Consider the following 27,154-nt stretch of genomic DNA (forward strand, 5'->3'; position numbering starts at 1 on the left):
GTGAGTACGTAGAATTCAGACTCAGCGAGGAGCTGCTAGGCAACAAGGCCTTCACAGCTCTCACATAAGCCTGGAGTGCAGAAGTTAGAACTGTCCAACTGTCCATACCGCTAACTCACAAGATACATAATGCTACTCCAAAACATGAGGGAAAATAAAGAGGAAACTCATGCTCATCTAAACTTTAACCCATTTCAAATAAAAGGGAAAGAACGCTGACTGTAAATGGGCAAAAGAGGAAGGGCCTAGGAGTTGCTGGGTTCTCTGCTTGTGACTCTCAGATAGCACTCTGAGCTGTACTTGTGTGTGTGTTTCCATGTGTATGTGCAGGCACATATGTGTGCACATGTATGTGGAGGTCAGAGGATAACATCAAGTGCATTTCTTCAGAAAAGGCCCACATTTTACTTTTACTTTATTATTTATTGATTGATACAGAATCTCTCACTTGTCTGGAATTCACCAAGAAGGCTAACTGGCTGAGCAGACAGGGATCCTCCTGTCTCCGCCTCCCCAATACTGGGGCACACCACCAACATAGCCAGCTTTTACATGGGTTCTATGACATTTTTCAGACAGAGCCCTGTGATGGTTTTCTTATTCAAGCGTACTTTGGCATTGTAGGGTCTGCATAGCAACACAAAGGAAAAACTAGAAGTCAGTGACAAATGAGCCACATAGATTGGTACTTGAGTAAATGAAAACAAAACGAGCCATCACCAACAAGATGTCAAGGCAGGGTGTGCATTTCAGTAAATTAATGGAAAATGGATTACCTTTGTGTCTATTTAAATGTTTCTACCAGTACCGGGATTGGAGATGAGATTCATTTCCTTCTATGTATCTCCAACCCACATGTAAATAGGACTGTGATATTGCACCCCACACTACTTCGCTTTAGGAATAGCAACACACAATGTAACTGCAAATGAATGTCATGAAAAGGAGTCAGGCAATGTGAAGCTGCAGTACAGAATCTGGGTAATTACAAGCTGCATTGTAACCATCAGCTGTCACACATTTATCTCCGTGGTCTGTGATTCTTTGGAAGACTGGAAGATAGTATTCTCTTCCTGCCATTTTACTCTTTCCTGCCACTCTTCCCACACTTGCCAAAGTGTGTACTTAGTACAGTTAAAGGAAAATGGAGGGCAGAACGGGAGTAGGAAAGGATGGGGGTGGGGGAAGGAAGGGAGAGAGAAAGCTAGAGGCAGACAGAAAAAAAGGGGAGTGAGGGAAGAAACTGAGTGTCCTTGTTGAAGTTTTTAAATGGAAAATGACAGGGTGAGTGCTGTTTTTCAATGGGTGGGCTTTGAGGAGGTGAGTGGGTGCTGTTCATCTGTTCAGTTTACAGAAACTTACCAAGAGCCTACTAGGACAAGGCCTGTGCTCAGGAGTAGATACTTGGAAATGAAACACAGGAGAGCTAGGCCACAGGCATGGCAGATTAAGGGAGCAGTAAATTTTAGTTCTGAGGCCAAACGCAGAACTAAAAAGATTCCTATGATATAACAAATATTTATTCTGTTCTCTTGTCGACTTCCCCCTTGATATGAAACAAAAAAATACAGTCACAGTAAGCTTCTTTTGAAGTTTTTTAATTTAAGTCCAACAACTTTAATAGGTTTTTGTCCTTATCTGTGATGTAAATATTGGTATTCTCTGTGATCCAGCCTAGGCTTTCATTTTTTTCCTCATTCTCCATATTCCTGTGACTGTTAGGTCACCCAAATGCTGTGGACAACAGAGTCAGTGACATCCAATTCTTCATGCCCAGTTCAAGCCCTGTTGAGTTGTAGACTCAGGATTACCACACAAACACAGCCCACCCCTGGGAACTTCAGCATATCAATAACTAAAATAATCAGTATCTGACATTCGCTAATGAACTTAACCATCCATGAAGTGGCCTCATCATGCAAGCCAAGAGCTTTGCTTAATACAGTTTTACTTCCTAAAGGCTAATCCATTTTTTCTTTTTCTATTTCCTTCCTTCCTTCCATACCTCCCTTCATCATTCCTTCCCTCCCTCCCTCCTCCCCTTTTCAATCATAACACACAGTAGGAAGCCCCTACCCCTCCTCATACTGGCTGCTGCCACCTAGTGCAAGGCACCACCACCTCTTGGCAAGTCTCACAACCCCTAGCTGGAGTGGCCTCTTTGTGTTCAATCTTAACCTGCCTCCAGTTATTTTCAACTTTATAAACAGATACATTCGAGATACAAGTTTCATCATACTGTTTTTATGTTGTTCTAAACCCTTCACGGGTTTTATATGCACCAAATGTAAAGTCCAAATGTGTACAAGGTCACTGGACCTGTGTTTACTCTACTCTTGTCTGCTGCTCCTCTTCCACACATGACTTTCCATCATAATGAACTACAGAAAGTTCCATAAACCTGGGAGTGTGCTCTTCTATCACAGCTTCCCCTCCTAAACTTTTCCCAGATTCCCAATTTGTCTAGATAACTCTTAGAGATCATCCTCATGCCAGCTCAACCTACCTGCTTTCAATCTACTCATTCCCCCTCATTTTCATCAGCCCTACCTACAAAAAACAAGGACTAGTGTTCTTATTACATGTTGACACACTTATATTTTCTCTAACAGCATTTTTCAATATTTCATTGTAAGCATTCATTTAATGGTTTTCCATGAATTCTGAGAGTGAAGGCAGAAATATATCCATAATACCGACACACAGCTTATCTAACTACCTAGCACACAGCAGTGCCATCCATGTACAATACTATCATTCATTAAATATTTGTTCAATGAGTCTTTATAGAAACTGATTAAATACACAGAAAGCACACCAGTCCTTAGGAAAATAATGTTAAATGCAGACTGTTACACATAAGTGTAAGTATACACATATGTATAACAGGATGATAGTAAGTTACTATTTAGGGACTGATCTACTCTAAATTAAACACTTTAGGAAGATAGTTCTATGAAGTGATATCACAGATAAGAAGATGGGCAAGGCCAAGTTAACTGAGCTGCCCAAGGTTACCCAATGACTCAGAGGCAGACCCAGGTTTTAAAACCCAAACTCTTGACTTTCACTCTTTACTGTCAACGGTTTTTTTTTTTCTTGGTTTTTTTTTTTTTCTTTTTTTTTTCTTTTTCGAGACAGGGTTTCTCTGTGTAGCTTTGCGCCTTTCCTGGAACTCACTTGGTAGCCCAGGCTGGCCTCGAACTCACAAAGATCCACCTGGCTCTGCCTCCCGAGTGCTGGGATTAAAGGCGTGCGCCACCACTGCCCGGCTATGTCAACGTTTTTTTGGAAATTATTTCTTCCCATAGAATTACTGGGTTAAGAACTCACTTATTTAAAGTGGTCCTTTCTGGATTCTCACCTATGGATTTTATACTGGAGTACAGAAACTTAGGGATATATAACCATCTTCCACAGGTTTTTTTTTCCTCTATTCTTTGCCAGTTAAGACTTCTCCATGATGTGCCTCTGAACTCTTGTCATTCTGAGGTGTCATTTCCTCCTATTTAATTGGGTAGTACCAGATATTAGCCACCAGAAAAAGTGGTGGCAATGTTTTACTCTCCTGTTGTAGAACACCATGTTGTACAATGTATATCTGTAAACGCCCATGAAGACTTGGCTTGTTTACTCTTTTGCACTGATAGACATTTTGGTAAAAATAGTACCAATAATCAACAAACATTTGAGGAGCAACATAGGATACTACACTTAATGAGGCAACTGATACTAAGATTTATATTATAGGAAACATAAAGGATCTTTGCTATCATTTTAAAAGTCTAGATATATCCAATAGATATGCTTACACATGCTAGTCTAGGACCAGTAGTAAATGTAACATCGTGCTTTCTGTAAGAAGCACAACTGGTATTAATTTCAGAGGTGAGCAGGGTGGGTATATACTTGATATTCTTCCTGGCCTCATACTTGATGGTTTTTTATATCTTAATTTAGTGGGAAAAGATGCTTATAAAAACTTTATACAAAACTATCAATAGCTAACATATGCTACCATAACTACACATCCAGAACTATACTAGCTGAGCATTTTCAGTTCAATTGTACAGTTTTCTCTTAGTGGATAGATCATCAAATGAAGAAAATCCAACCAAAAACTATTTCCATTGCTTGCTGTGGCTAACTTGACCCATTCTTCACTTACCAGAAACAAACATATTCACCCCTAAGCACTCATGCTAGCTCATTAATTTATCCTCCAGTCTCCCTTTACTGCTCAAGGCCCACAAAGATCTCTAAATGCCCAAAGTATTTACAGTGCTTAATCTCCAACATGACATTAAGTGAACTGTTTCTGTCATGTGAGTAGGAGTGATTATGTCTGCTCTAATGAAGACAGACAGGTGGGTTACCCATTTGTAAGTTAGCCCTGTGGGAAAGCAGGGAGGGAGTTCTTTGAGATGCCAACTGAACAGCAATTGCTTAGACCATGGAACTCTCAATCAGAATTCCAACAGAACCTTTCAAACATAATTTTCCAGTCTGAGATATGTGCATGCACCCATGGCAAGTTGAGAGTCTATTCAAGGTAAATCCTGCCTTCCATGAATGTGTTAGCATTCCTAGTTAATAACTGGTAGATGATACCCATGGAGTAAGAATTAGTTTGACTTTGACTTGAAAATATACATTCTATAAATGCATTCTCATCTACCAGCTCTGCTTTTTGGGAGCATGCTGTCTTCATCTCTGAATACCAAGGTTCCCATTATATTGAACTAAGGAATACAAGTCTATCAAGAGTAGCCTAGGGCTTGAGCTGCCTGCCCCCTTTGAATGGTAAGTGCTCTCAATGACAACTAAGGGAAGCAAATTCAGACTTCAACTTTAATGTCCCCATGTGGGACTCGTCACTTCATGTGTTGGAGCAGTCTGAATATGGTCATACGAACAGATAAACAGAGCAGAAAAGCAAATATTTGTATCACAATGACACTTGCCCTATTGGGAATTGACTTTACCTGTAGAGTTTCCACCTCTTCTTCTTTTCTTTGAGTCTCTTCTAGCAGACCTACAATAAGAAAATAAACACCCATGAAAATTCAATGTAAAAATGGGTTGCTTCTTAAGAAACCAAAATAGCATGCCAATATCAGAAACATTTGATTCAATGACTATATAACTGACAAGTAACACAAAATTCCTTTAAAAAAATAGGAACAAGCCATTTTCTCTCATGTTCTCAAGCCAGGTCCCACCCCAAAGTCATTTTTTTACAACCATATTTAAACACCTAAAACAGTGAGTGCTATTAATGGAAGCAGAACACTCTATTATTAGTTATCATTTTATACTGAGAGAGTGGGATGTATTACAGGTATAACTGACCAAGAGCTTGGCACAGTCTCTGAGAAATGAACAATAGAAAGAAAAAAACAAAACAGTCAATGTGCCGTATCGCATGAATGCAGCTATAGTTTCCTGGTGCGTTAATTTATGCACTTGCCATAAAGGAAAATATATTTGGCGAGCAGAACTTTCTGCCTCCAGCTATACCACTTTGTGCTACAATCTTAGTAGATTTCACAAACCTGAAGAAGGCTGAGCTGAGTCGGAACTTGGATAGAATTGGCAAGAATCACCTTTAGCAGTTCACATTAGAATTCACAATGGCACTACACTGTGACTGGTTTACCTTACCAAGAGGCTGTGCTGCATAAAAGTAAAATACAGCCAGGTGGTGGTGGCGCACACCTTTAATCCCAGCACTCGGGAGGCAGAGCCAGGCAGATCTCTGTGAGTTTGAGGCCAGCCTGATCTACAGAGCGAGATCCAGGACAGGTACAGAGAAACCCTGTCTCAAAAAAAAAAAAAAAAAAAAAGTAAAATACAACTGGAAGAGATCCAACACACATATCAGAGAGGCAGATTCAAACATTATAGTAAGTGTTAAACTAGAAACAGCAGGAAGAAGTACTATAAAGGGAATAAAGTAACACCGGTGTAAGTCATACCTCGGCAGGTGCTACCCTGGAACTCTAGGAGAACAGGTACGTGATAATGGACGGCAATGACTCTTTGAGACTGTGCACTACGATGGCTACAGAGACAGAAAGCAATCCTCTTAGGATGCAGTGTTGTACTGGAGAATCACAGGCAGTTTCTGTTCCGTATTCTTTAAAGGAACTGACTTTGACTCCAAAAGCCTCTCCGAATTAAAAGTGAGTCAATGATAAGGCAGCACAGTGCTGTTTGGGAGTATTTTTTGAAGCTCATTTTCACTGACATTTCGGTTTCTCAGCAACAATGTATGGAAAGAAACTTGGGGTGTACTAGATTGGCCAGTGACCTCAGTTATCCTGCCTCCCACTTTACTGTTGCACTGGGATCTACCTCCTGCAGCTAGACTAGCCCTTTGACCTGATTCCACATGAAAACCTCTGACACAGGTTTTTGCACATTTCTACTTTTTCACATGGAACTGTCACTACCATGTGAACCAGACCCACACAACCTGCTAACAAGAGACACATGGCCCAGGGTGCTCCAGTAGGCAGCCAGAAAATGCCCAGAAGCAGTGCAGCCCAGCTGATCTGAAGGTGACTACAGATGGCTCCGACTGATGTCCAACTGACAGCACACAAAACGCCCAGCTGAGCCACTCTAACTCAGAGTCATGAACTTAAGACTGGGATTCGGAACCTGTTTGCTGAAGCCCAGCTACTGATCATGGCTGAGAAGCAATACTACTCTCCTCCCAAAGCCTCCCATGATAAAGTGAATCAATGAGAGAGCAGCAAAGCACTGTTTTAGGGTATATTTGGGGAGAGTTTTCATTAGCATTTCAGGTTTTTTAGCAACAAGGCATGGAAACAAACTAGGAATGAATCTAGGAGAATACGGGATAAGACAACCAAAGAGGTAAAGGAGCACAATACTGTCCCCACAAAGTGTGGCTAGTGCCCCATGAGTAATTTTATTGTTTGCTCTCACAATACATGAAATAATAACTAACCTAGTTAGTTAAAGCCCAAGCCTAGAGCCTCATGCACCTAAATTATAATCTATCTAGCATAGCACTCACTCACTTGCACCACTCACTAATTATATCTTCTGATACACACACACACACACACACACACACACACACACACACGTTGTAGAATATTATTTTAACTAGGCAAAGATGTATTACATTTGTTTATGCTGCAGAATATTACTTTAACTATGTGAAGGTGTGTTAAACTTGTTTCTGCTGCCTTTGTTTACAATGTAAAGATGTGTTACTTTTGTTTATGCTGCATTTGTTTAATTATGTAAAGATGTGTTGCATCTGTTTCACCCTCCTACCTAAAGCACTTGATTGGTCTAATAAAGTGCTGAACAGCCAAAAGCTAGGAAGAAGAGGGATAGGCAAGGTTGGTAGGGAGAGAGAATAGGAGCAGGAATCTAGGCTTGAAAAAGGAGGAACGAGAGGAGGAGGAGAGAGTTACTCCAGAAGGAGGCAGCCAGCAGCCAGCTAGACATGAGAAGCAGTGAAAATAAGATATACAGAAGTAAGAAATGTAATGAGCCCCAAGGCAAAGAGTAGATAAAGAGAAACAGGTTATTTTAAGTTAAAAGAGCTAGCCAGAAATGAGCCTAAGCTAGGCTGAGCATTCAAAACTAATAAGTCTCTGTGTCATGATTTAGGAGCTGGTTGGTGGTCAAATAGAAAAAGCCTGCTGTGTGTGTGTGTGTGTGTGTGTGTGTGTGTGTGTGTGTGTGTGTGTGTGTGTGTGTGTGTGTGTGCGCGCGCGCGCGCACACACACACACGTATATACAGACAGAGTCAGGGTTTCTCTATGTATCCCTGGCTGTCCTAAACTCTCTTTGTAGATCAGGTTAGCTTCGAACCTATGGAGATATGCCTGCCTCTGCCTCCAGAAGGCTGGGATTAAAGGTGTAAGCAACTACCACCCAGCTTTGTTACATAAATTTTCCAAGTGCACATATTTGTATTCCTCTGATTTGCTTTAGGAATGAATCTTCTGATATCAACATTCAGGACTTCCCCATCTTTCTGCCTCTCTACCTTTGAAAATTAACTTAAAACCCCCAAATTGAGTTGTTCAGATACCTTTAATGGGAATAAAGACTAGGATTATGAGGCTTCGTTGGGGAAGTCGAGCTCCTGATCATGGCTGAGAAGCAGTACTCTAATGCCAACAGAAGGAAGCTAGGAGAATACGGTAAGACTGCTACACAGGTGAAAGAACTCAGCACTTTCCCCACCAGTGTGCTAGGCCCCTCTTCATAACGAGAAATCTCCTTTGCTCTCCCAAGGCGTCAGAAGAAATGATTGGGATGAGAAGCTGGAGGGCATCTCTGCTCCCTTGCTCAGCACCCCATGCTCTCACATTCCCTTTATTATTTTATTATAATCAACTGCCATGGAAGCTGCTGTGACTGAACAGCTTCTATCGACATTACTTAATGAACAGAACTTAGTGAAAAGCGCAGCAGCCTGAGTGCTTTCCGTGGATTGGCACCAGTTTTTAAATTAGCTGATGCTAACTCATTATGATAGATAGTGAGGAGAAATCTTTCCTAGGGGGGTAAAAAAAAAACAGGAAAGCATAGATGGGAACTAGGACTCTAGTTTTATTTGGATCCAATTTGTGTTTTCATGGCATACTGTTGGTTGTTTTTGCTCATTTGGGGGGCCGCCACTCAGTTGCCAAATAAATCACACATGGAGGCTTATTTTAATTATGAATGCTTGGCCTTAGCTTGGCTTGTGTCTAGTTAACTTTCCTTAACTTATCCCATCTACCTTTGACCTCTGGGATTTTTCTGTTCTCTTACTTCTGTAAATCTTACTCTTACTCCATGGCTTGCTGTGTGTCTGAGTGGCTGGGTGGCTGGCCCCTGGAGTCCTGCTACTTCTTCTACCTTCTCTTGCTCCTTGATCTCTCCTCCAAGATTTCTCCTTCTCTTTATCCTCTCTGCCTGGCAGCCCTGCCTATCCTTTCTCCTGCCTTGTTATTGGCTGTTCAGTTCTTTATTAGACCATCAGGTGTTTTAGACAGGCAAAGTAACACAGCTTCACAGAGTTAAACAAATGCAACATAAACAGAAGTATCACACCTTAAAATAATATTCTACAACAGATGGCATACTTAGTTAGGGTAACACATCATGACAACAGATTTGGTAAGATGTTTTGGTACCACTTCCTTTGCAGTCTTTGCAGCACTTGACTATTTAAGGAAATTCAACACTGTCTTATCTTGTTTTCTTCATTAAGCAGCAAGACCACCACACCTAACTAGCAACTTGATTCTTCTTAAAAATTTTGAAGATCAAGCTTAGAAATAATGATTTTTCCCTTTTAACCTTTTAGTATAAAACACTTCATTCCCATCATAACTTGGGGCAGCTGATGCTGAGAGGAAGGCACTTGAGATACAGCAGCATCTATGACAACACTTTGGGCTGAAGGGCATTGGATTTTAGACAGATGCCTTCACTGTGAGCAGATGTGCCTAGTTAGTCATGCAGAGGCCCTGCTCCATGTTCCTATGTGTCCTATCCTTTACTAAGAACAGTGGATACCATCAATTCTCAAAAGTTCAATATTTAAAATTTAGTCTGTATATCTTTCTTTGTGGACAGCAGTTATGGTGTAATAAAATCAAAGTAGCATAGGACATCCCACAGGGGAGCACAAATGATGGATTTAGCTTCCTATAGGTGTACTTCTGATAGAGACATAGCTGCATGCACTAGACGATGGTCATTTTATCTTCTTTCTTCATATTCTTTATCTTTTTTCTACAATATTGTAATTATTGGCATTTAAAGAATAGAAAAAGCTGGGCAGTGATGGTGTATGACTTTAATCCCAGTCCTTGGGCGGCAGAAGCAGGTGGATCTCTATGAGATTGAGGCCAGCCTAGTCTACAAAGTGAGTTCCAGGACAGCCAGGGATATCACAGGAAACCCTGTCTTGAAAAAAAAAAGAATAGAAGAGAGAGCAGAAATAATGTAACCCCAAATTTTCACTTTCTTAAAGAAGAAGAAATCTATTTATACATGAAATACACACTATCTAGTCTATACTTCGAATACATAATTCACAGGGCTGAAAGGAAGCTGCTGTAGGTGAAGCTGGAATGGGGTATCCAGGGACATCTGCTAAGCTTCCCTCCTGTTTTGAGATAGACCCCATAGTGTCATGGTGGAACTATATGCTTCAAATGACAGTTATTTAAGAACCCCCGATCTAAGCCTGTCTCCTCATATCGTACGGATAAGGACTGAGTTCCAAGACATTCAGTGTCTCTGTTGGTACCACACAGTGGGCCCAGGGTTTCTACACTGGACCTTGGTTTTCATGCAACAACTGCCCTCCTCTGTATTGCATGACTTGCACTGAAATGCTCCATTGTTTCCTCTTCAACCACACATGCTGTACATTGTCTAATTCTTCCCAAAACTGAAAGAAAACTTCACTGAAGCTCAACAACTACAACTTGGCCACCCATGCCTAGGTGTCCACACTGAAGGTCCTCCAGTCCAGGTAGTATAATGTGTGGCTGATGACAGAAAGCAAATACACAAACAGTTGAGAAGACAGCCACTTAGAATATTCAGCATACAGCAAAGAGTATCTTACAAACCACAGCGATAAGGAAAAGTTGGTTTTCTGTTGTTGTTCAATGATCACTGGCCAGCAAATATTTTTTTTCGATTTCATTATACTAGTCAAGGTGTTAAGGTAAAAATAATCAGCTATGTTTGGCTTTAACACTCTGGGTTCCATATCCATATATAACACAAACAGCTTTAAAATAACCTTTTAAAAGTATGTATGTGATGAACATTTACAGATCTTTCCTGCTGTTGTCAATGTGCCCTAAAAAGATAATATAACAACTCTTTATGTGTCATTTACATTGTGTTGCCTATTGTACGTAATCTAGGGGTGATATAAAGTGCATGAGATGGTTATGTAATACTGCCCTGTAACTTAATCTGGTGGACTTGCTGCCACAAGATTTTGGTATCTATGGAAATGAATCCCCAAGAGGAGCTAAGAGACAAATACATATACAAAACACTTAAAATAGTGGCAGGTTTATAATAAAAATTAGACATGTTACTATTTTTTAAAATTTACCCTAAGTATCCCTTGTAAAAATCAATAAAGTATGTAAAAAGTATGAGCTATAATTTAAAAGTCCACCTATGATAGCAAGCTACATTATTAAAACTCCGTCATATCTACTGCCACCAACTGGCTATCAGTGAACATACCACAATGAACTAAAAGTTTCCTCACCAGACTGTAGCACAGAAAACACAGGTCAAAAAGAAGAGCAACATTCAAAACCTCTGTCTGTCCCTTGCGGTTTGTGAGACACTGAAACAACATACTAATCCACAGATGGGGCTGAACTGGCCCAGTGCATGATGGTTCAATAAATAAATGGTTAACAGGCCGCTGTCTGTCTTGGTTATGTGGTAAGACACACAAACACAGGTACTCCTGTTTTCATTTCAAGCTAATTCATTTCTGAGAAAACATTCCCCAAACTTGAACAGTACAGAAAAAAGCACCCTAGTCTATCCCATTCCACCTGCTTCTTCCTAGCTTGCGGGGGTGGGGGGTGGGGGGGGTGGAAAACCTAGTTACAGAATGCAAGTTCTGGTGTAGCCAACAGTTAAGCTTTTGTCATTTCTATAAAGAACAGAAGAGAAGGTAAGGGTATGGTGATACTTTATTTTGCTGAAATATGGTTTTATTTGTATATTAATAAATAAAGTTGCCTGGGGGTCAGAGCTAAAAGCAAACCATTTAGCTGAAGTCTAGCGGTGGTAGCACACGCCCTTAATCTGACCACATGGCAGGCAGAGTCTCTGTGTGTTCAAGAATACAGCCAAGCAGTGACCCGAACCTTTAATCTCAGTAAGGACCATAGAGACCTGGAGGTCTGTAGAGACAGGCAGTGATGAGGAAATCATGTGATTGGGTTTAAAGCCAATGAGAAGGTAGAACAGAAAGGCAATAAAAAGACAGGTCACATAGAAGAAGGTCTCTCTCTCTCTCTCTCTCTCTCTCTGGAGAAGGATGGCATCGACTGGTAAGCTAAAGGCTATTCGCTAGTGCTCTGACCTCTTGGGCTTTTAACTCTGTATCTGGCTTCGTGTTTCTTATTTAATAAGACCGTTTAGAATTACATCTACATAAGGGTGTGTTCCGTAAAAAATAAGTAGCTGTCTTAATCTTGCTTTAAAAGACATGTGACTAACAAAATGGGAGAGAGAAATGGGTGATTGACTGTAAACACTACTTCAAGGTTCAGTTTCTTATGACCAAATGATGGCATGACGTCATGCCTAGTCATATAGGTACAAGCTCTGAACTGTTCACAAAGTGCAAAGTTTGACATTCCTTAGGTTAGAATGCAATTTTTCCTGGACTGTGTTCTGACTCTACGTTCAAGGAGCGATACATTTGGGGATCTATACAACTTTTGTTTATTGAACTTCTTTGATCAGCTCTTACTTATAGAACCTACAAAGAATTCTTGCTTGTTTTTTGATGCAGCTCCTAGGAAGATGCATGATGTCCTCTAGATTATATTCTAGAAATATTCTAGAAATAAAAGAACATGACAGCTCCTAAGGGTTGAAGTTTTTATTACAGATATAAGGGAACACACAGGCATCTGGAAGGGTCCCAAGTGAACACAACCAGCCGACTGAACCGTGCCATGTATGGAGACAGGGGAGGGGACAGAGGAAAGGTAGGAGCCAAGAGGCCGGGACTGAGCCAAAAGACCAAGAGAGCAGTGTAGCCAAAATGCCTGGGTTATATAGGGCAGAGAAGCTGAGGGAGGGGTCCAGCCTAGTGCCTGGGCTGGGGAGTTTAGGGTAGGAGGTGGGGTATGCCAGCCAGGATGTCTCCTTAACAGGTACTGGTTATGCTTAGAGAGGCTGGCAGCGTCTGCTTTGACACGTTAATAGACACCTCAGTTAGCCATTTTTCCAGGGTTTGAGACCTAACACACCTAACACAGGGTCTGCTCTGGAGCCAAATTAAAGTTGAGCTTTTAGGAGAAAATTCTCAGATTTCTGCAACTACTATGATCTAGGTGTATACAGACCTTGTAAAGGGAAGGCTGGAATGGGCTAGAACATGCTTGTTACAAAGTACAACTCAACATCAAATACCAACAGTGTCTCCTTTAGGAATTCCCACAGACAGCCAGGTATCTATGTGTTTATGCTGACTTTGAAAATGGAAGGCGGCTTGACATGAATCAAGGCCTGAACACAGCCTCCAAACGCTAGAAGAGACAAGAAAACAGATTCTTCTCAAGACCCTATATGAAGGAGTGCAGTCTTGACTTTAGTCCATATCAACTCTGACCTCCAGATCAGTCATATGATTAACTGGTAGTGTTTTCATCCACTGAGTTTGTGACATGTAATATAGCATAATAGGAAAGCCATACAACTTAAAAGTTTTAATAAGTGGTATATTCTACTAGGAACACATTTAAGACATGCCTGACCAATGATCATGGGAGCAGGTAATCAGCATGTAATCCCTACAGTACAGGGTACACCAAGGGGATGTACAGAATTCAAGGAAGGCCTTGCAAGAAACCTGTAGCCAAGTAGGAACAGTCAAAATGTGGCCCTTCCAGGCAAATTTTTAAATGTTACATCTGTCATAATTGGTGACTCCAAAGAGAGTCCTACCTTTAGGTACTCAAAAAATCCTTAATAATGTTTTTAAAAATTATCCCTATTGCTACACCTATCCTGGAATATAATTATATAGAGAAAGGTATACAATTTAGACAATCCTATAAAAGGCAAATGCTGATGTGAACATGAGGATGCAGGATGGTGTAAAATATTCCAAGGGAAGAAACTGCTTCTTTGCATTATGTCTCCAGCACCTGCTCTAATGCTTGCCTCGCAATCTACCTGGTATTCTCGTGTATTTTTTTTTAATTATGAAGACATTCATAATAATCTGAGTCACAACTGTCAGATGTTGTATGATATTATCTAAACCAATGGAGACATACTTATATTAACTGAATATTTTACCTGTATTAATTCTTCTGGATTAAGATCACAAATTCACATAGTTTAAGCACTTTATAATTCCTTCACACATGCAGAAAATAGCGAGGCTTTAAAAATAGAAATGCCATATCAAGAGCAATGAAAGAAAGTATGTGATAACAGCTAATAGAACAAAGAATGACCAGTTGTAGCACAGTTCTGTGGGACATCAACACAGGAACCAGACAAAAACAAGAATCCAAATGGAATCAGGAATTCACCAGTAGATAGCAATCATGTGCTCACACACTGGAAAATTTCCTAATTTTGATAAAACACATAAACTTCAGATTGAAGAAACCATGGGAATGCTAAACAGAATGAACCTGAGGCAAACCACACTGAGACCCCTGGTAGTCAAAGTTCCTGGAAACCAAAGATAAAATATCTCGAAAGCAACAAGAAAAAAACATTTAACTCTAGTGGGAAAAATAATCAGAAAAACACACATTGTTCCTATTAGAAATCACTGAATTCATAAAGAAACATCATTTCTTAATATAAAAGGAAAATGGCTAACAACCTAGAATCTTCTATTTAGTTAATGTTTTTAGAAATGAAGGTGAAGTTAAGACTTGTTTCCAATGAAAGATTAAATTAGTATGTATCCAGGAGCCCCAAGGAAGCTCTCCAAACAGGAAGGAAATGTTAAGAAGGAATTTGAGTTGATGGCAAAGAAAGACAGAAACAAAGATTTGAGTTCCCGAACCTAAGGAGGTAGCTCTGTTGGTAAAGCGCTTGCTGTGTGAGCATGGGGCCCAGGAATCTGCCTAAGAATTAGATCAGCCAGAATCTACATTAAAGAGCCAGACACGCACTTGTAACTAGTGCTGGGGAGGTAGAGGCAGGCATATTCCTGGGCCTCACTGGTAGGAGAGTCTAGCCTACTCAGTAAATTACAGGCAAACTGGGAGACCCTGCCGCCAAAAAATAAGATGGAGAATAATTAACAAAAACAATCTGTGGCAACCTAGGGCTTCTACATGTGCATGCACAGGAAAGTATATGCTCCCCCATCCCCCACATATAGCGCACACACATACACACAATCAGTCAAGGAAGGAAATTTAGGAAATGCCACAAAAATGATAAAAATAAAAATACAATATGCCAAATTTCATGATTTCGGTGAATTTATTAAGGAAGTTTGATGCCAGTAAAGAGTTGTGAACTTGACAGGAAGCTCACCTAAGAGACAAGCCTCTGGGCATAGCTGGGGTAGGTTATCTAGCTACATCAGCCTCTGGACCTGCCTATGAGGGATCATCTTGATAAGGTTAAGTCACGGGTGAAGGTCCACCCTAAAAGTGGGTGGCATCATTCCCTTGGCTTGGTCCTGAATAAAAAGAAAAATGCAGAAGAGCACAGCATTCAGAGTTCCTTGCTTCTTGACAACAGATGCAAGGTGACCTGCTCCATCAAGCTCCTGCCACTGTGACTTCTCTGCTGGGATGGTCTGTAACCTGGAACTAGGAGCCAAAAACAAACCCTTCCTCCCTAAAGTGGCTTTTGTCGGGGTATTTTGTCATAGCAAGAAGAAACTAAGACAAGGGTATTTAGAGTCCATTTTTCAAAGTGCCACTAGGCTGAGGCCTTTGTGGCCAGCAGCATATCTGATAGCCAAAATAGGAAACAACCCCAACTGTGTATCAAAGGAAGAATGAGTGAACAAAAGTGGTGCTTAAATACATGCTATATATTTGGTTATATGAAAAGGCCAGACAGGCAAGCCCACAGATGAAATGTATATTAGGAAATAATAAGGTGGAGGAAGAGAGTAAAAGTGTGTGCTCACAGTTGTGGGGATCTACTTGGGCTTACGTCTGGATTAAGACAGAAGTCACGATTGTAAAAACTTATATACTAAAAATTGTACCCTTAAAAGTAGATTGTTGTTTTGTGTGAATTTTACTTTTGAAAAGACAATCATGCATCTACATCCCTGTATGAATAAAATACAGGACAGAGCATTGACATTGGTGTCAAAATGACTTGGATACAAAATCACCAATCTTCTTTACACTACTCTGAATGGTGGCCAAGAAACAAAAGTCACAATGATGATACTATTCTTTCTTTCTATCTATCTATCTACCTATCTATCTATCATCTATCCACCCATCCATCCATCCATCCATCTTCTATCTAAAAAGCCTGTAACATATGTACGTCTGTGTCTAAATATAGATATATAATTTAAATAAAACCTTTCCATCTGCCGGGCATTGGTGGCGCACACCTTTAATCCCAGCACTCGGGAGGCAGAGCCAGGCGGATCTCTGTGAGTTCGAGGCCAGCCTGGGCTACCAAGTGAGCTCCAGGAAAGGCGCAAAGCTACACAGAGAAACCCTGTCTCGAAAAACCAAAAAAAAAAAAAAAAAAACCTTTCCATCTGAGCCAAAAATGCTCCTTCTGAGAGCCAATGATCATCTAACAAAAACCCCAACACCAAGCACGAGAAGCCTTCTTTTGAGTTGCTGGTCAGAGTTGCCTAAGAGACTCCCAAAATAGTACAAGCTATTTCTGTTGCCCTTGGTGGAAGGTAAGTCCCTATTTCTGAAGACACTATGAACTTCAGACACAGGACCCAAATCACCCTGAGCTGGAAATAATTTGAAAGCCTCCTCCCTGAGGACTAGCTTTCATTGTACCAGAAGGCATCATGCAAGTTTCCAAAGCAGTCTATAATCCTACCAATCTATGCTGCATATGAACCATATGCACAACAACCAGCCTGGCACAATAAACTTATGGGTGCGTTAGTAGCATACATACTTTGGTGATAACCAACAGCTCTCAAATTGAACTTACGCCTGCTCAAGAGGGAAATCATGTCTGGTATTAGAAACCTGATCACCTACTGTGGTGGTATTGGGTTCCCCAAAATATTGTGCACCCTAATAAACTTACATGGGGTCAGAGACAGAACAGCCACAATATTAAACATAGAGGATAGGCAGTGGTAGTACACGCCTTTAATCCTAGCATTCCAGAGGCAGAAATACATCTGTTCAAGGATACAGCCAAGCATGGTGACTCACGCCTTTAATCCCAGAAAGTGATGGTAGAAAGGAAAGATATATAAGGCATGGAGACGAGAAACTAGAAGCATTTGGCTGGTTAAGCTTTCAGGTTTCTAGCAGCAGTTCAGCTGAGATTCATTCTGGATGAGGACTCAGGCATTCAGTCTGAGGAAACAGGATCAGCTGAGGAACTGGCAAGGTGGGGTAGCTGTGGCTTGTTCTGCTTCTCTGATCCTCCAGCATTCACCCCAATAACTGGCTTCAGGTTTGTTTTCATTAATAAGACTCTTTGAGATTCCTGCTACACCCTACCCAGGGTTAGTGAAGTCACAGATCGTGAAGAACCTATAACCACCATCTTATCAAACAAACATAATCCCTATCTACACTATAAATATTTGTCCTTATAAACAGAGATAAGTGTAGTCCTCACCCCTCAGCAAGGAAACTTCTTGTAATATGTGAGAACATTACAGAAAACCACAACCAATTAAAATCCAGAGTTGTGGAGCCCAATCCATCAACAACACAACCCCTCACCTAACGCTCAGTGATCCTTGCAGGAAAGGAGGCAGAAAGTTTGTAAGAGCCAAAAAATTAGGGAGATTGCTGTGAGATTGTGTATGTAACAATAGATAATGAAAACAAGAGGCCATGCATTTGAAAGACCTTGGAAGAGTATATGGAAGAATTTGGCAGAATGAAAGGGAGGGCATATATGATGTAATTATAATCTCAAAAAAAAAGAAATGATTTAAAAAGTAACATAAAAAATTAAAGAATTGTTTTAATATTTAAGTGAGATGGTGTACATCCCTTTCAATTAATAATTAACTTTATCACACCAATTTGCATATATGATGATAATTATTATTATCCATTACATATTAAAATGCATTGAAGACTACCAAACTCACACAGCAGAACAGAAACCATGTTATCAATACATGTTATCAGTAAGATACAAACCACCCACACTTTCACAGATATCCTATTCTTTCCTGAAATTGATATGCTACAACACTTAGCCTTTCTCTCCTTAGACCTTACTAACTAAAAATTATATCCTTGCTGCCGAGTTGACTATAAAGAGAACTAGCTGAGAAAGTTAAGAAACAATGTAGTTTAATTAAATGCCAAAAGGATGATATGAGTAAAATCAAATGTTTCTAAACTATCTCAGGACTACAGGGATGGCACAGGGTATAGTGTTTACTTTGCAAGCATTAAGCATGTAGACCTGAGTACAGATTCCCACACTCTAGACAAAAAAGCTGGGTGTGGCATCGCATATCTAGAACCCCGGGGGCTTGAAGGTGAGGGATACAGAGAAGATAGGAAAATTCCTGGTATTTGCAGGCCAGCCAGTGCAGCTCAAATGCCCAGCTCCAGTTTCAGCAGACAAACCCAGTCTCAAAGAGTGAGGTGGAGAGAGAGAAAAGCAGACGCCCATTGTCAAGGTCTCGTTTCCACACATATACACAAAAGAATTTTTCAGGGAAGCAGCGGGATCTTCAGATCCTATACCTTCCTTCTACTTCTAAATTGTACACTCATTCTACTTCCAAATATTTGCAAAAATTCCTGCATCCCGACACAGCAGCATCCTGCCTGTTCCCTCTCTAGTCTCACAGTACCCTAGTTCCTCACCTAAACTTTCTAGGGCTGTGACTGTTAAACAGAATTTCTTAATAATTTTTATTTAAAGACGCTCTGTAGCTGAGAACTATTTATCAGATTGGATTCCAAAATGTATACGGTCAAGTATGGAAAGGTCTATTCATAACTTTGCTAATCATATGTAAAACACACAACTGAAACAACTTGAGAAAGAACTCATTGCTCACGGTTTCAGGGAATTGTAGTCCATCATGGGAGGAAAGGCAGGGCAGAGAGTGTGAGAGAGAGCCATGCGCATGATGTGGACCAAGAGGCAGATGATGGGACCAGAAACATGGACTGGCTATAACCCTCAAAAACCCATCACCGGTGACCCAGGTCAATTAGCCAGGCCCCATTTCCTAATGGCTTTACAACCTCCTAACACATCACCACCAGTTTTAGAACAGATGTTCAAATACCTGGACCTGGAGAGTGGCATTTCACATTCAAACCATAACATAGGCATTTAGCTAAACTCCAAGGAAATTAACTTTATTATGATATACTCTGTGGATAATTGAAAAGGGGCACAGAAGCAAAATCTAGCCAATATTTCTTATTCTAGCTCAAAGTCTAGACTCCTTAGTACATGGCTTAGGAAACTGCCTACAATTTACTTTCTAAAGACTTACTATCTGTCTCAATAAAGTATCTCCTTGTAATGTCTGCAACATCAGCGCAAAGCAAATATCCACTATTGGCTTTCAGAAACGACAATGTGACAAAATGCCTGAGAAAAGAAAATTCTAAAGAGGAAATGCTTGATCGTGGTATCTCCCCTGCCAGGCAGTGGAACCAGGACCTGTCCTTGGTGCATGAGCTGGCTTTTTGGAACCTAGGGCCTATGCTGAGACACTTTGCCCAGCCTTGGTGTAGGGAGGAGGGGACTGGACCTGCCTCGCTGAGTCTACCAGGCTGGGCTGACTCCCCAGGGGAGACCTTGCCTTGGAGGAGGTGGGAATGGGGGGTGGATTGGGGGTGAAGGTGGAGGGGTGGGAAGAGGGGGTACAGAGGAATCTGTGGCTGATATGTAAAATTAAATTAATTATAAAATAAAAATATTTTTTTAAAAAAGAGGAAAGGCTTATTTGGGTTTGTAGGTTCTGACATTTCATTCCATAGCCAGCTGGACTCACTGTTTGGGGTCTGTGGTGGAGCAGCCCATATGGGAAGGGCATATGTGCCAGAGCAAGACTGTTCAGCTCCGTGGGAGAGAAGCCGAGAAAGTTAGAAGGGATCCATGTCTCAAAATGTCATTAAGGATCCAAGTTAATTCCACTGGACTCCATGCAGCAAGTATCACCACCACTAACATACAGCCTCTGGAAAAGATCAGATCTGATCCATAACACAGCAGAAACTCCACTCAAACATCTTCTGTCCTCTTGGATTACCTTGATGTACTTCAATCCTGCCACTATTCTAGCAGGGTTTGTTCTCATATGCTCCAAACATTTCAATAGACTTAAATTCTTTGGTATCCTATTTAGGAGCTTTGGTTCTGAATATGATTTAATTAAGACTTGTTTGCTTAATGATTTGTTTTTGTTAGAGGGGATTAAACCTAGCATTAAGGAAGCACTCTACCCTGAGTTATGTCAGCAACCCATGGAATTGTGAGTAAATAATAAAAGCAAACTAGCCAAAAAGTATTCACACAGTTAAAGAGAAAAAAAGAAAATACAAAACATCGACTCTGACTTTGTTTTATTTTGTTTTCTACATCTTTACCCTGATAACTGAGGTCAGTAGCTCACTATCCTGCACCCTGAGAAGAACATCAGATGAAAAAAAAAAAAAAAAAGAAAAGCTGTTACACAAAATGCTATTTAACAAGAACCACCCTGTTATTAAAGCTACAATATACTTTTATCAGTACCCTTTATTGCTTTCTCTGTATTTTCAGTTTCAGTCCTCCCAAAATGTGTGCACCGCTATTTCAAGAGTAGTTATCTTCGGCAAATGTTAGGAGGATCCAGCCAGGTCTGAAATAGGGGTGACCTGACAAGTAGGTCAATAACAACAGAACGCATGGTTATCTAGGTCTGCATGAGTCACATTACACAAGCCCACTCACGGAAGCCTGCAGCATGGCACCAAAGTACCAGCATCCCAGTGAGGAGAGCGGGGCTCTCCTGCTGCCGTTCATTACCTCAGCAGACTTGTCAAAACTGCAACTCAATGTTTCTTGTCCACAATGTTATAATTATAAATGAAGTCATGGGATTTTATTATTAACCATTTTACAGTGCATGACGTACTTGCCTCTAGCTCGGGAACGTTCAGCACTGCACGTTGGTATCTAAATGTCATCTTCATAGCTGAGTTACTCAGTAGGTATGAAGAATAATTATTGCGGATGAATATGGATGGCAATCATCTCCCAGAAAACTTTGTAAAAACACATTAACAGATTCTTCACTTCGTCTCAGTAATTATTGTCATTGTTAGGCTCATGCGTAGATAATGAGCACCATGACAAATCATTCCCATTCACCTCTAATATCTGTTTTCTTTTACACCTAGGGTAAACACACTTTACATAATCATAAATCTTTCCTTTTTCTTCTTCCTCACAATTACAATGATTCCTCTATAACTTATCCAGGTCCTTCAAATTCTAATAAACAAATTAAATCACTGTTTCATTTGGAAGCTAAAAACAGCACAAAATAGATTCCCCCCCCCCACAAATGGATTATATAACACTAAAATTTTCATTTGTTAGATCAGTTTCTTTTACATTAGTGTCAAGGCAATAAAAGAACTCTGAAGGTCTCCAAAGGACAGCTTTCCCCAAAGCAGACATCAGAGAAAACTTCTAAAGGGCAGTGAAGCATACCAAACCCGGTTTAAGAGGAGGGGTTGGGGTTTGGGTGGCTGCTGCTCCTTACTATTAATGAGAATTTAAAATGTGAGTCTCGTTTCAATAGAAGAGACCGAACAAACACCAAGCTAAAGAATAAAAGTAAACAAGACAGTTGCCAATGCAAGATTACAGGCATGAAAGCGAGTGAGAGCTTTCGTTCGTGCTATGTTCAGATGGCAAACCGTTTGCCTGGATAATCTCACAGGTCGTTGCTTCCTTTAATTAGTAGCTTTCATAAACATAAAAAAAGCCTCAAGTAATTTTTAATACTGATTACAACTGCCTAGTCCATTAACAAATTGTCACATTAACAGTGCCATGTTGCACCGCCTATCTTTAAAGGTTACTTGTTTCATTTTCATAGATTTTAATTAACTTTTCCTTTCCTGCTGGGGTGGATTATTAAATAGCAACCAAGGCATTTTGCCTTTCTCAGCTTCTGTCTCCACACAATTTTGAGTGAAAGGGAGATCAAGAAAATATAAATAAATAAGTAAATGTAGGTTCCCAAAATTAGAGAGTAGTGATGAGTCCTTGCTACCAAGACGCCACTCTCTGTCAACTCTACCAGCACACTGATTGAATCAAGTTCACATTGCCACAATACTTCCAGAAGTCTCTTTCAAATTCCCCATTCTACCAGTAGCTTCTCTTATTTGCATTAGCTGGGAACAGTACATATAATCATAACTGACAAGCTAGAGAAGGCTGGGGCTTCTGAAACAGGGAACGGAAAGGAAAAACGCTCATTGCTCAGATTCCCTAAAGGAGAAAATGTTTATCTCTATTTGGAAAACAAAATGTACTGTTCTTGCAGGCTAATCCCTAAGGGTTAAGTACATCTATGTGTTTTTAATACACAGAAAAGGTTCTACTCTCAAGCAATGACCTCTTTGCCAAGTACTTCTCTACATAAATATGTAGAGGCAAGAAGAGCCTGGTGTGAAATGGCCGCAAGCAATATATGAGTAATATGTACAACCTCTACTCAAAAAGTGTCTTGTCAGAAGAACTTCCATGACCCAAAATGATCAAATGTAACCACAACACTCTGCTTCCATCATGGCTCCTACATCCTTTCCCTGCTTGGTATGCATACATGCATATATGCACATAAACACATATTGTATATGTAGCACAGTCATCACCAAATGTCAAAAGCTGTATCTAAGGACAAATACATAGTTTGTTTTCAAATAAATACACACACTGAGGAGAATAGACTGAAGATACATAATAAATATGATCAGGAGCAGGGCGAACAGAAATACACAATTAAAGGCAGCAAGGAGTGAGACAGTGAACACCAGCAGCAAACAGATCAACAGCAGGGGATAGTGGAAATGGAATGTGGATGGCTCTTTTATTATTATTATTAATTAATGTTTTTTCATTTATTTTACATCTCTGTCACAGTTTCTCCTCTCTCCTCTCCTCCCCTTCCTTCCCCCTTCCTCCCTTCTCTCTCCCCATATCCACTCCTCCTCCCTTTCCCTTTAGAAAGGGGCAGGTCTCCCTCAACAATGCATGGCACATCAAGTTGAGGCAGGACCAAGGTCCTCCCCCAGCATCAAGGCTGGGTGAGGCAAGCCAGCAAGGAGAACTGTGGCTAGCTCTTAAGAGAAAGACCCTCTTTTGCCAAGCTCTAAAAGACCAACTCAATCTTCAAGGAAAGAATTGGCACTGCCCACTTGCACCAAGCTAGACATATATGTGTATGTATACATATAATAAAATACATATGCATATATACATTCTATCAGTTCTATTCCTTTAGAGAACCCTGACTAATACAACTCCCAAGAAATGATTCTGCAATTTGACCATCTTTGGCAGTTTTTACTAACTCTGATCTCTTAAGTTTACAGCTTCCCTACCAGTTTTGACTTCCCCTCCTAAAGTAAACTCACTGCAGGTTCTATGTACACACCTTCACCATCCTTTCTAAAGAAACCTCCCCCCCCCATCTCTGATACTCACCTATGACTACTTCCCTTGTCATCCCACCTTCAGTACCAGGGCTTGCCTGCAGGTCTGGGAACTGACCAAATGTCAGGCTGGGGATCTGCCTAGACCACCCTCTATGGAATCCTTACTACTTATCGTTCTTACTCAATCAGTATGAAGTGTTTTGAGCTACAGAGATAGAAAACATCATACACACACACACACACACACACACACACACACACACACACAACCTGTCCCTTCCCACATGCTCTTCAATGACTTTTTCATGCTGTTTTCTGAAACAGGGAACATTATCTGCATGAGTACCATTGTGTCACTGATTTTGTTTCCTTAAGTCACTGCATATTCAGACATCTAGACCAGGTCTAGGCTCCTATTAGGTGCTCATTAAATACATATTGGATTTATAAATCCATTTCTATCTTTCTGCTCACAGAAATTAAACCTCACAGAACACGAACAATATTTCACCCTAACCATCTGCAATAACTTTCAATATATGGTTGTTATTCAGAACATGATGCTTTTAAAGCCCTTTATGGATGGGACTCAGTTTAATCATTCACTATCCCTTTCTACACTCTCTATTCTAGAAACAATATTTACAGGTAAATGTACTACTGTGGGATAAGGCCTTTGTACACTAGTTTAATAAAATGCTGATTGGCCAGTAGGCAGCCAGGAAGTTAGGTAGGATAAGCAGACAAGGAGAATTCTGGGAAGAGGAAGGCTGAGTTAGGAGACACCAGCCCGCTGTCCAGGGAGCAGCATGTAATGGCACACAGGTAAAGCCACAGAAAATGTGGCAACATATAGATTAAAAGAAATGGGCTGAGTTTAAGTGTAAGAGGTAGTCAGTGGTAGGCCTGGGCTAATGGCCAAGCAATTTTAATTAATATAAGCTTCTGAGTAATTATTTTATAAGTGGGCCATAGGACTGCGGGGGGGGGGGGGGGGGGGGGCTCGGTAGGACCCAGAGAAAACTTCCAACTACAAAGTACCATGTTCCACTGAACTTTGATCAAAGACTTCGGCCAAACAGCCCTACCTTGCTTCCCTGATGCATCTGAACACACACGTCCTTCCAAATTTACTCATTAAATTTAAATCCCAACATGGTGATGTTACAAGCTGGGGCCCTTAGGATGTGAATGCATAAGGAAGTTGGACTATTCATGGGTGAGAATAGAGATGCTCTAAAGATGTTAGAGGAACTAGCTTGGTCCCTTTGGCTTTCATTCCCCCTTTCTTGATTTATGGGGATATAGTGGTAAGCCCTATATCCATGAAGGAAGTTCTTGGGAGCAGACACGTGGCTTTCACCATAAAAAAGGATGAAAGTGTTTTCATCTTAGAATTCTCAACCTCTGTAACCATGCAATACTAAATTTATAATGTTAATAAAGCACCCAGCACAAAGCATTTTGTTATAGTACAATGGAAAATGATTCTAATTTCTATTTTTCAAATTCCAGCTGGTTTCCCAGATAAGCAAGATGTTCTTGGAAATTATTCTCACAGTCAGTATCTTCTTTCATGTCTGAACATAAATTTTCACACTATTTTACAACATGATTATATATGTATTTCTTACTTATTTGATCCCCTTTCTCTCATTATTTGAAAGTCCTTTGGGAACTGTTGGGGATTTCTCTCATATTTACTCAACACCATGCCTGGAAATCAGTAATAATGAGTATTAACTGAACATATGTAGATTAAATATTTATGTTAAAAATTTAGAAATATTCTTTTTGGAGATTTGAGAACACTGACAACATGTTAAGATGCTACTAAAACTGAAGTTTTAAATTTCAGCATTACAGATTCATTTTCAATAAATTACATAATTAAATATTTGTCACATGTAATTTCAAATATAAAACAGATATTTTAAACTCAGTAAAGCATTTGGATAAGTAAATATTATGTAATTGGGCTGGGCTGGGCATGACTCACTTTTTTTTTAAAGTAACCTTGCTTAATATTTCAAGATTCACCTATAAACTGAGCCTGTAACTGACTTTGAACCCAGTAACACCAACATTAAGTCATGTATCTTCAACTTCACAACACAAATAATAGGAATATCATATTGTAAAGATGTAAATTTTGGGATTCTATTGAGATAGACCTCAGCTGCCAAACCTCCCATCAGTTGGATGGTAATCTGGGTGTTCATTTTCCCCACATGATGGTAGATTTGCACTGGGCTTCCTAAAGTCTCCCTTAGGCCAGGAACACATTTCAGACATAATTACGGGAGCAGTCTGCGGCAGTGGAAAAAAGTTAATGGAACCACATGGAAATAAACCCATGTCATTGGTGTCATTACCAGTACACTCTAACCAGCAAAGCTAACCTCAATGTAAATAGCAGGCAAAAATAGCACAACACTCCATCTCTTAGAGAAATCAGTTTCTCTGGAAAAATGCAATAAGATGGAAACACCTGGAGAGTCACATTTTCTGGACCAAAAGAGGGCACACGTGTGGGTTTCTTTCTTTTCTTTGTTTTTCCCCCTTTATGCTTGCTCATTTGTTTTTATACATGTGTACATGGACCAAGATAATTTTCCAACAATTAGAACAGGGGGTTGGGGTAAAAAGACAAGCTTCACTTGACAACACATAAATACTGTCTGCCTATCTCCCAAGATTATCAAGAGTCAATTGCTTTCAAAATATGCTTCCAGCTCACTGACCTTGTGTCTATATGTGTTGAGGCATATGTGGGTGGCATGTGTGTGCAACTACCTTTACCCCTAATCTACCTAATCTAATGTTACCAAGTTATGTAGCTGCAAATTGCAGATGAAGAATAATTGTTTTATTTTTAATCTACTCTGCTGGCAACATCACAGTATGCTTTATGCTTTATTGTTTTATTTCTCTCAGAAATTTTTAGTCGGCTTAACATCAGTCATTGGATTGTCCAGCTTTCCCTATTTATTGAAACAAAACTAGGCTATTGCTTTTATACTCTATAGACAATTATAATTGCCATTGATTACCATTGCTCTTGATGTTCTTAGAACTTACAGGAGTTACAAACTCATGAGTACACATCCTATAGGAAGATGCTTAGTGTATGTAGTAGCACCTTGGAAGTGCTAGAAGCTATCATTCATGGTTTTGAAGCTTACAGTGTTGATATGTGATTTAAAGATAAAAACATTTGCTTTAACAAGAAGTCAAAGCATAAACACATTATACACTTATGTACAAACAGCTTTCACCCACTCAGAGTAAGGGTATAAATGAATACAAAACCATATGGAAGAAAATTATGTAAATTCTACCCAACTAGTCTATCCATATACCCACTGACTTCACAATTTGATTTCTGGGTATTCATTTAATAACTAGTTTATTTAATGCATTAAGGACTTTAGGTTGTTAGTCAATATTGGTTAAAGTAAAAACAAAAAACATAGTGTCAGTAGGGGAACATTAAATAAATTATGGTATATTTATATTATGGAACATCCTCACTGATGTTAAAAACACTGTGCAATCAGTTATGCCAGCACTA

At 40.0% G+C, this 27,154-nt stretch overlaps 1 protein-coding gene across 1 annotated transcript in view; it reads right to left on the reverse strand.

The window, feature by feature from the left end:
- Positions 1–27,154, reverse strand: part of LOC114698814 (centrosomal protein of 128 kDa-like) — a 120,662-nt gene that overhangs the window by 70,074 nt on the left and 23,434 nt on the right. The window contains exon 2 of the mRNA XM_028877665.2: positions 4,986–5,035. Within this exon, the coding sequence (XP_028733498.1) occupies positions 4,986–5,035 (50 nt within the window). The remainder of the gene's footprint in view (positions 1–4,985; positions 5,036–27,154) is intronic.

This window comes from Peromyscus leucopus, chromosome 14 (assembly GCF_004664715.2).
Source record: "Peromyscus leucopus breed LL Stock chromosome 14, UCI_PerLeu_2.1, whole genome shotgun sequence".
NCBI lineage: Eukaryota > Metazoa > Chordata > Mammalia > Rodentia > Cricetidae > Peromyscus > Peromyscus leucopus.